Source organism: Gymnoscopelus braueri (assembly GCF_963280865.1).
Source record: "Gymnoscopelus braueri genome assembly, chromosome: 6".
NCBI classification, from domain to species: Eukaryota; Metazoa; Chordata; class Actinopteri; order Myctophiformes; family Myctophidae; genus Gymnoscopelus; species Gymnoscopelus braueri.
Window position 1 is genome coordinate 34,717,336 of NC_137607.1, and position 10,543 is coordinate 34,727,878.

General features: G+C 39.9%; 1 protein-coding gene across 1 annotated transcript; it reads left to right on the forward strand.

Annotated features, from left to right (window-relative positions):
- Positions 1 to 2,107: 2,107 nt before the first annotated feature.
- LOC308086598 (uncharacterized protein) lies at positions 2,108 to 6,714 on the forward strand. Its single transcript, XM_080430210.1, has 6 exons — positions 2,108 to 2,242; positions 2,751 to 2,855; positions 3,740 to 3,868; positions 4,328 to 4,410; positions 4,949 to 5,149; positions 6,273 to 6,714. Exons 2-5 carry the CDS (start codon positions 2,816 to 2,818, stop codon positions 5,129 to 5,131), a joined length of 435 nt encoding a protein of 144 aa, XP_080286336.1. The 5' UTR covers positions 2,108 to 2,242; positions 2,751 to 2,815; the 3' UTR covers positions 5,132 to 5,149; positions 6,273 to 6,714.
- Positions 6,715 to 10,543: the final 3,829 nt, after the last annotated feature.

Genomic DNA, 10,543 nt, shown 5'->3' on the forward strand with positions numbered 1-10,543 from the left:
TACGTGATATGTTGTTTTAGTTCAATGATTAATATTTTCTCCTCTAAACGTATATGTGTCACATAATGACCAGAAAGAGTCTTTTCTTTTCTTATTCGAAATCAAAACAAAAATAATAAAAAATAAACACACGTACGTAACCGATTTGTTACGTTACGCGATGATGTCATCATCACGACTACGCTAGTGTTTGAAGTTGTTTATCGACAGCTGACCAATCAGCGACGAGCGAGACCCTGCTGAAAAAACCAGCACAAACCAGCTTATGGTGGTTGCTGGTTTTAGCTGGTTTTAGCTGGTATTAGCTGGTCTTAGCTGGTCTTAAGCTGGTTTAGATGGCATACCAGGCTGGACAAGCTGGTCAGGCTGGTCAGGCTGGTTTGCCAGTGTAGTTGGTTAGCTGGTCACTAAGCTGGATTCTGCTGGTCTTTGCTGGTCAGCCAGCTGGCTGGCTGGACTGACCAGCAAAGCCAAGCTGGTAGCTGGTCTTTGCTGGTCAAATGGGTGGACTGCCCAGCAAAGACCAGCTTACCAGCTAGACTTAGCTGGTCAGATGGCTGGACACTGGACAGACCAGCAAAGACCAGCTTAGCAGCTGGTCAAGTTTGGTTAGATCAGTGGTTCTCAACATGTGGATCGGGACTCCCAGGGGGGTCCCCACGTGATTTGGGGGTGGTCCCCAGATGACAGTGAAGTGATAATTTAAGGACCTTTAAGACCTTTTTAGTACCTAAAAAAACCACCATTACTGCATCAAAAGTAATCAACAAACTATACTATAAAAAATGTCAAACATTGGCCAAATTGTCTAACAATAATAATAATATAAGAAAACATTTTGAAAATAGCAGATCTACAAGCTCACAACACCTTCCTTGCGAGGCGTTGTGAGCTTGAAGATCTGCTATTTTCACAATAGAGTCAAACTAAACGTAATGCATCAACTCCTACATTCCAAGTGCTTTAAGGGTGGGGGGTCCCCAGTTCAAATATGATTATTTTGGGACGTCGCGGCCTGAAAGGGTTGAGGACCACTGGGTTAGATCACGTGTGTGTTTCCCAAAACAGTGGGTCGGGGCCCATTTGTGGGTCATGTACACATCACGAGGAAAGATCTTTTTTTTTTGTTTCCTACAAAAATATATTACTATATTATTTCAAAACATTTCCCACCCAAAAATCTAAAATCTTCATCAATAAAAAAACAAATAAATACAAAATCTAAGAAATTCCATCAATTAATAAAAAAAAGCATGCAGTGAAAATAGCAGATCTACAAGCGTTGTGAGCTTGCAGATCTGCTATTTTAACTAGTTTGGATCCCGGGGAGACATCATACCTGCCATTAGACTGTGAAGATTTTCTTCTGTTACAATTGCCCCCCCCCCCCCCCCCCAGTATATACAGTGTATTGTATTGTATTGTATTGTATTGTATTGTATTGTATTGCATTGTATTTTACTTTACATTTCTTGTCCTTTGCTTGTGATGTGACATAAATATTATATTTAATAATAATAATAATAATAATAATAATAATAATAATAATGTATTATTATTATCATGACAACATTCATCCAAACTTATTTACTTAATTTCGCAATTGGCAAATAATATGCTAGTTTGATTCTAAATAACACTTTTTTTTGCTATGGTTACCAAAATGAACAGATCTACAGATCTACATCTTGTCGCAATTTGACGTGTTGTGAGCTTGTACATCTGTTTTTACAGAGAAGTGGGCCCTTTATGGGCCCTGAGCAGTGTTGCCATATCTGCTTATTATAAGTGACTTTGGTCTTGTTTTTCTGTAAAGTTGCTTGTAAATATTAGTGAAATATTTCACTTATTATTTTTGAAAATAGCAGATCTACAAGCTCACAATGTGTTGCAAATGCGACGCACTGTGAGCTTGTAGATCGGCTATTTTCAAATAGGTTTAAAGTGCAAATGTCGCTTCTTTTGGGCTTAATTTTTTTCACAGACCTGGCTGCTTATTTCTCTCACAAAATCTGGCAACTGTCTCAGCAGGCTCGCGACCCTTGAACTCTATGCCCGCGACCGCTCGAGATGCGCGGGGAGAACGAATGCTGTCTGAGTCGAGCTGCCTCCCTGCAGGCTGGAGCTCTCACTTCAATAGAAAGTTAGATAAATTGCGTTGCTTTGGATTCATCAAAAATTATTATAAACCGGCTTCAGAGAAGATAAAAGAAAGAAGAAGAAGAAGCGGCGGACATTTTAGGTGAGTGTTGACACACAGAAATACTATTTATGTAGGCGTTTTAGGCTACTATTACTGTATTGAAGTGCGTAGGCTGCTGTGTTCGAAGTCAATCACAAGTGACTCATGTCATGACCCAACTCTACACATTTAGTTATTTAATTTGTCTTGATAAAGGGATTATGACAATAATTACAATAAATTATTGTGGGAATATACAATATAATTTATACTATAGGCCACTACTGCTTGCCTGTGTGCCGCTCAAAACTAAATTCAGAATATGACGTCTGTGTGTGTGTGTGTGTGTGTGTGTGTGTGTGTGTGGACACATGCTTTCAGTGATGAAGCTACAGAGTGTTTTAATATCCCGTGAACTCTGAACATTAATGATTCCCCTGTCTGTCTGTCTGTCTGTCTGTCTGTCTGTCTGTCTGTCTGTCTGTCTGTCTGTCTGTCTGTCTGTCTGTCTGTCTGTCTGTGTGTGTGTGTGTGTGTGTGTTATTATTACACATTTCTTTGGCTGCAGTGGCCAAAATGAATGGTTTGCAGCCCTACTAAAAGAGAAAAAGGAAGAGAGAACCATTATGTGTTATGCCCCCCCCTCCCACAAAGAGAAGAAAACAGTTTGAAGGTAAAGTGATATTGTTTTGTTAAATGTTAAAGTAATCATTGCTTGTTCAGTAACAGGGGTCTCCCAGACTCTCCACCTCTTTAGTAAGCCGAAAATGCATTTCCAGGAATACCAAATTTAACCAATCAGAACTCGTACAGGATACAGGATAAATAAGTTACAATTGGAAGTGATGATACAAAGAAGTGGGCATACAAAATTTGAACCCATTTAGACCAGGAACGCATCTGTGTAATTGTTTTGATTTCTTTGGCTAGACCTTTGGCTTCAAAAATAGCAGATCTACAAGCTCATAGCGCGACACCGAGTGGCGCGCTATGAGCATGTAGATCTGCTATTTTTGAAAATCTTTGAATATATATGTTTTAAAGTGAACATTTGTACCTCAAATCTTTTTCCTTTTATGTTCAAAAAACTTTTAGGATTTAGAGAGCATTTTTAGAATCGGCCCCAGGTCTTAATGGGTTAAAGCTGCACTATGTAACTTTCCTCTTCTACCCCGGATTTGAACCCGGTTTCCTGAGCAAGTGCTGTAACCTTTTACCATTGAGCTAATAGAGCCTGCCTGCTTGCTCAGGTGATACATTGAATCTTGACCATCAGATCAAAATTCATGTCAGATCCTGTGTCTAGGTGAGACATGACCTTTGACACTATCTAAATGTCTCAATAGAAGAGCAGGGAGACTAAATACAACCACCCCAATTATATAAGTTATATTGTATTATTTGTATTAACATACTCTAACATACAGATTGTATAAGTTATATTGTATTAATATACTCTACGATACAGGTTGCATAAAATTACATTTTATTCCACTTTAACTTTCTAACAAAAAACATCTTGTTTTATCCAAAATATATTACTTGCACTACCTTTAGACTCTGACTCGTCTGAATACGGTGGAGATGCTGTTGTTCCCCAAGCTATCCACGACGAAATGTCAAGTACAGTCATACCCAGAAGAAGGCCAAAGAGTTGGAGCTGGACCTACAGCATCTTAAAACTAAGTAAGCAATGACTAATGTTAACGAAACAGTTGCATGAGTTTGCTCTTCTCTTTTTGTATATATCGATATGTTGGTTATTTGTTCTCATGTTCTTTTTTTACTTAGATCTTGACCACAAATGTTAAAAAACATTATATAGAAAGCATGTTAAATGGAGTGGACAGATGCTAGGCTCATTATTAAACTGGTATCCTACTAAGGCATACATCAATTCAGTTTTTATTTTTTATTTTTCCGTACCCTGTTCATGCTTTAAGATTGCAAAACAGAAACTGGAGGAAGGGCCCCAATATAGCTCTGCAGCAAAGCCTGACATCCCTGCTGCAGATAAGCAAACCAGTGACAGCATAGGTGTGTTTAGACAGTGATACTGTTATACGGAAAATGGTGACAATGTGTACAATATAAGTACTGTGATACTGCCAAAAGGAGCTTAAATATGATTCTCTACATTTTCAGTTGCAACTTCCTCCGTTTCCTCTTCCCCCGAGTCAGACGATTTGGCATCGACACCTGGGATGTTTGACGGCAACGGTGACAAGGTATTGAAGAAACATACTGTGTAGGACAGTGGTTCTTAAAAGTGGGGTTCCACAGTGTCCCCAGCTAAATAAGAAACAGTTATCATTTCAAAAATAGGCAACGTGTCATGATGCATCGTGAGCTTGTAGATCAGCTATGTTTTGCTATTTTTGAACTATTTTTGAACAGTTTTGCCTATGGCATGAACAAAATAGGGATGCCGGGTGGAAAAGGTTAATTTCACTACTATTTTACCAGCTAGAATGTAATCCAATGACAATGTACTGTATAAGAATTACTTCAACTCTCCCCACCTACAGTATAGACAGTTGTAGAATTCTGTACTAAATGTAATCCAACAATTAACATCTTCTCTATTGGAGGTCCATGGCACCAACTCTTTTCTAAATGGGTCCACATTTGGGGGTCCTTGAAAATGTAATTTCTTTACAGTAAATTCTGTTTGAAGTGGGCCTGCTTTTGTCAAAAATGAGTCTGAAATGTCATGGTAAAATGTTTTTTAATTTCTAAAACATGTGTTGTTTTCTTCTGTTTCAGGTCCACATTGGCTCTGGTGTGTGGCTCGAAAAGGAGATCTGGAAGATGGTGGCAGCAAACACCAAGGACTCCCTGTTCATGAAGGAGCTTGCTGTTGCCATTTGGGGGACAACAACCCTGAAGACCATGCAGGAGCCTTACAAAGAATGCCCCACTAGCAAGGGGGAGGCCAAACCCCCCTGACCGCAGGACTCAGAAGAGGTATGTTGACTGAGGGGTGGGGGGGTTCATTATGACTTGATCTCATAATTCAATCTGCTCTGTGCATGACTGTAGTTCTCTTTTCCAGAAGGTGGAATTCCCGTTAGCGTTACCTGTTCAGTTTTTCATACCTTCATTTGGTTGTCTCAGCAGCATACTGTTTCAACCAGAAACACATATGGAGATGTTGGTTGTAGCCAATCAAATGAAGCTATGAAAAACTGATCGGGAAACGGGAATGTCACCTTCTGGAAAAGAGATTATATTAAGCTTATTAATCAATCATAAAAGAAAATACTCTATTGTAATAAAATCGATTTTATGGCTGAAAGAAATGCCGATCTACAAGCTTGCAACTCGTTGGACGTGTTGTGAGCTTGTAGATCAAAAAAGTAATCAATAGAATAATCGCAAGTAGAATAATTGGTAGTGGCAGCCCTACATGCATGTTTGGCAGGGGTAGCTTTTTCCCCCAAATTGTTGTTGTCCATTGTAGCCATCTGACTTATTGCCTGCCCACTGTCCACCCACCTTTTTCATTCAAATGCATGTTTTCTAACTGAACTGAAACACGGGGTTAAAAAAACACTTCACCCCATTTTCAACTCATCTTCATATAATTGGTCCTCACTAATACACATTTTAAGATGGCACCATTTATGTCTACTCACTCTGTGTTTCGTTGATAGGTCGTGGACAGTTTAGAAACCTGCCTACCTTTGACATCATCGGTAGGCAGGTTTGGTCATTTAGAACAACTTTATTTGTTCATTATTAATGCAAGAACAATGGCTTCTACTTCTGCATGCAAACTTTCCAGGTAGAGACACACTGTAGTTTCTATTAGCTTGGAATCTCCATTGGTGATGTCACTGGTAGGCAGGTTTCTGAACTGTCCACATTCCACCAATGAGTGGCAGAACGAGTAGACAGAAATGGTGCCATTGTATAATGAACATTAGCGAGGATCAGTTAGTTATATGAAGATAAGGTTGAAAATGGGTGAAGTTTAAGTTACTTTAAGTTTTTCTCAAAACATCACAATTCATTTAACTCACCCCATGCAGTATATTGCTAATTATATTTGTTTTATTGTTGGGGGTTCTTGTTTGTTTTCTTTCAGACTGTTTCCATTGGTGGCTGCAGGGGCAGAACATTCTCACAAAGAGGAAGGCCATGGACCATGGCCAGGACATCAATAGAAAGGACAAGAAATTGTGTGTCTGTGTAGGGGGGGGTTGATATGGGGGTAATGCTTTATAGCGCCACCAGCAGGCCGATTTTTGCAAGACACATTTTTGGCTGCAACTTTACAGATGTTTTCCAAACATCACACACATCGGTATACAGTATCTCCATAGTCATGTAATCAAGACGGATCTGTCCGATTTTTCATATTCTCTCACTCTTTTCCAGTCATTTGAACACTGTGTGTGTGTTAGTGTGTTCCTCAGGTTGAAGTTCATGTATTTATGTGTTTATTTATACATTTATTTGTTATTTAAATGTTGTTTTTGAGGGTTTTTTATAAGTGTTTAATAAATTATTGTTATGTATGAAATTGATACATGATTATTTATGACTTTGTGGATTTTGCTCACTTTTATATAGGCTACTGTAGGCTACTGTTTTTTAAATATACCACGTGCTGTGGGCACCTGGCTGAAATTCACCATGATCATGCATCCTCTCCAGCAAAGTTGGTCACTGCATATCCAGAATACACCTGAATACACATAAATACCAGATAGCAGCTTAAACCAGCTTAAACCAGCTACCAGCTAAACCATCATAAATACCAGCTACCAGCTTAAACCAGCTAAACCATCATAAATACCAGCTACCAGCTTAAACCAGCTAAACCATCACAAATACCAGCTACCAGCTTAAACCAGCTAAACCATCAAAAATACCAGCTACCAGCTTAAACCAGCTAAACCATCATAAATACCAGCTACCAGCTTAAACCAGCTAAACCATCAAAAATACCAGCTACCAGCTTAAACCAGCTACCAGTTTAAACCAGCAAAACCTACCACCTTAAGCTGGTCAACCACCAAGACCAGCTTAAGGTGTGTTTTGGACGTCCAAAACACACCTTAAGGTGGTCAACCACCAAGACCAGCTAAAACCAGCTGGTCCAGCTTAGGCTGGTCTAAGCTGGTTTTTTCAGCAGGGGAGGCGGGCTCATGAGGGATGAAATCGTTAAGCAAGACGAGCAGCGTCAGATGTGTCTGAGATTTTCATAGTTTCAGTCGCATTTACCCAGAGCTTAACAGCCACTTAACCTGCTTTAACAGCCACTAACGGACGGAACCACCAACCAGAGGAACTTCTACAGATTGTTTTATCGACTTTTTTCCAGCTTTTTCCTCTACAACTGGTGAGTTTCATTTTTTTCATAATGCTCAGGCCGGGGGGTTAGGGGGAAACTGTCATTTTAATGCTATTTTTTTGATTATGTTTGATTGTAGCATGATCTGTCAAAAGTTTAGAGGCTGTTAGTGGATGACTTTTCGGTTACTGCCGGTAACCGAAATAGTTAACTTGACAGCAACGGCTGTTGAAATAGCAGTTAACTAACGTAGCCCTAGAATGTCTGTGATCTTACATACATTTCAAGTATTCCAAATACACAGTCATAGATCTCTCTCGGTCCGCCACTGTGTAGTGCCCATCTGCGCGGCCATAAAAGTGCTCTAAACTCCGTCTGTACTCACCCAATAATTAATTCCTAAGACGTGGAGTCATATTTTGTCCTCTAGTTTCATATCCATGTGAAAGTTCTGCCAGAAAACGTGTGTTTAGTCAAATATCTCCACTTATTCACGAGCTGCACACGGACGAGTTCTGTGCGACGCGAGGGGCCAGGAATGATTGCAGCACTGAATATACGTAACTTCCATAAGGACGCACAAATGTTTGGGACACACAATTGGCAGGTGATGATTCATTACCCCGCACCAATCACAAGCACCTGTCAATTGTGTGTCCCAAACATTTGTGCGTCCTTATGGAAGTTACGTATATTCAGTGCTGCAATCATTCCTGGCCCCTCGCGTCGCACAGAACTCGTCCGTGTGCAGCTCGTGAATAAGTGGAGATATTTGACTAAACACACGTTTTCTGGCAGAACTTTCACATGGATATGAAACTAGAGGACAAAATATGACTCCACGTCTTAGGAATTAATTATTGGGTGAGTACAGACGGAGTTTAGAGCACTTTTATGGCCGCGCAGATGGGCACTACACAGTGGCGGACCGAGAGAGATCTATGACTGTGTATTTGGAATACTTGAAATGTATGTAAGATCACAGACATTCTAGGGCTATTAACTAACGCAACGCCAGATGAATTGTGATGCGTTGTGAGCTTGTAGATCTGCTTACTGTTTACCGTTAACGATCGTGCTGTCGTTGAAATGGCAGATCTACAAGCTCACAACACGTCGCGCGACACGTCAATGGCCGTTGCTGTCATGATGTTAACTTATACGACGCCAGATACATCGCGATGCATTGTGAGCTTGTAGATCTGCTATTTCAACGGTCGATGCTGTCACGTCAACTAACGCGACGTCAGATGCATCGTGATGCGTTGTGAGCTTGTAGATCTGCTTACTGTTTACCGTTAACGGTCGTGCTGTCGTCGTTGCACGATCGTTTTCGAAATAACAGCTAGCTTGTTTAGCTGTGTAACGTACGTCTGTCTCTTATGTTGTGTTGTTGATTTTCAAAACGTTTCGAAACGCTCTTGGGATTAAGGTGGAAATGTCATTTTAATTGGTTGTACTGGGTGGAAATGAGTTGCATACATTCAAAACGTCTCATTGTAGCTTGTTTACATTTGATTCAAACAAGGGATTGGCGCTGTCGTTCAAAAGACGTTAAGCTAACAACCTGAATGGATTTGTGGGGCCGTTGTAGCTCTGGTCTATATCATTAGAAGGTTAAGGAGAACTCCTTCTAACGCTATGGACGGGATTGATTGATTGAATACTTTATTAACGGTTTGAAAAAAAAAAAGGTACAGATTCATACAAAAGGATGCTAAAAGGATAAAGCCAATGGCTTGTTTCCATTGGGGTCCTGTGTACAGTGGTGTAAAGTACTCTTACTCAAGTACTGTACTTAAGTACAGTTTTGAGGTATTTTTTACTTTACTGGAGTATTTCCAATGTTCTGTACTTTTATTTCTACTCCACTACACCTCAGAGGCAAATATTGTATTTTTTACTCCACTACAGTTATTTGAAAACTGTAGTTACTTTGTAGATGTGTTGTTACAAAACGTACAGTAACCACTTCAGCCCTATTGAAAATAGCCGATCTACAAGCTCACAATGCGTTTTTTTAAAAACATTCTTTATAACGAGTACTTTTACTTTTGGTACTTTAAGTACAATTTGATGCCAATACTGTTGTACTTTTACTCGTACATTTTGAATTCCGGACTTTTACTTGTAACAGATTATTTCTAGATTGCAGTATTGATACTTTTACTTAAGTAATTCACAGGAGGAGAGCAGTTATAGGCTCCCTCCACACAATGATATTTAATTCAATGGTGGTAGAAGCAAGCCTTCTCGGATTATTTTATTTACTCAAGTAAAAGTAGTAATCTCAAAATGCAGAAGTATTCTGTTGCAAGTAAAATTACTTGAAGTAGCATACCAAAGTAACAGTACTCATTATGAAAGGGCATTTCACAATTGTTGGGGATATGTCAAAAATAGCAGATCTACAAGCTCACAATGTGTCGCATTGCAAGCTTGTAGATTTGTATTTTTGAATAGATGCAGTAACAAATAGGGCTTAATTGGTTAATGTATGTTTTGTAATGATCTAAATCTACACTGTAACTAATGTTTGTAATGAGATGTATACAATATTGAAAAATGGGAATACTCTATGTACAGTATTTCCATTTTTACTTCCATATTACTATAGTAGCCAACCTCAAATTTGTATGTGTAAATGTTTAGTTACTTTCCACCACTAACATAACAAACTGACATATCTTTCTGTTTCTCTCTCCCTTTCACAGCTGTCTCAGCTCTCTCTTTCTCAGCTCTCAACTCTCTCTTTCTCAACTCTCTCCCTCTCAGTGCTCAGCCTCTCTCTCGCTCGCTCCCTCTCTCTATTTCTCTCTCTCCCCCCCTCTCTCTCTCCACAGAGCAGGATGGAGCTGTATCGCATCCAGTTGATCAACAAGTCGGTTGCAGAGCGTGGCAGAAGGGCGGACAGGTTGATCAACGTTCACGTGGACAACCTTAGGAACCGCCCCCTGTCCGATGACGACATGGAGGTCATCACTGCGTGCATCCCTGAGCTGTACACTCGCATCGACCAGACGAGGGCCCTCTCCTCGCTCACACTGGTCGACAAGGAG

Bases quoted from the DNA above. Each gene is read 5' to 3' on its own strand.
- LOC308086598 (XM_080430210.1), top strand. From the start codon at position 2,816: ATGCCCCCCCCTCCCACAAAGAGAAGAAAACAGTTTGAAG. The intron at 2,856-3,739 runs GTAAAGTGATAT...CACTACCTTTAG, and splicing joins GAGAAGAAAACAGTTTGAAG to ACTCTGACTCGTCTGAATAC. The intron at 4,411-4,948 runs GTATTGAAGAAA...CTTCTGTTTCAG, and splicing joins TTGACGGCAACGGTGACAAG to GTCCACATTGGCTCTGGTGT.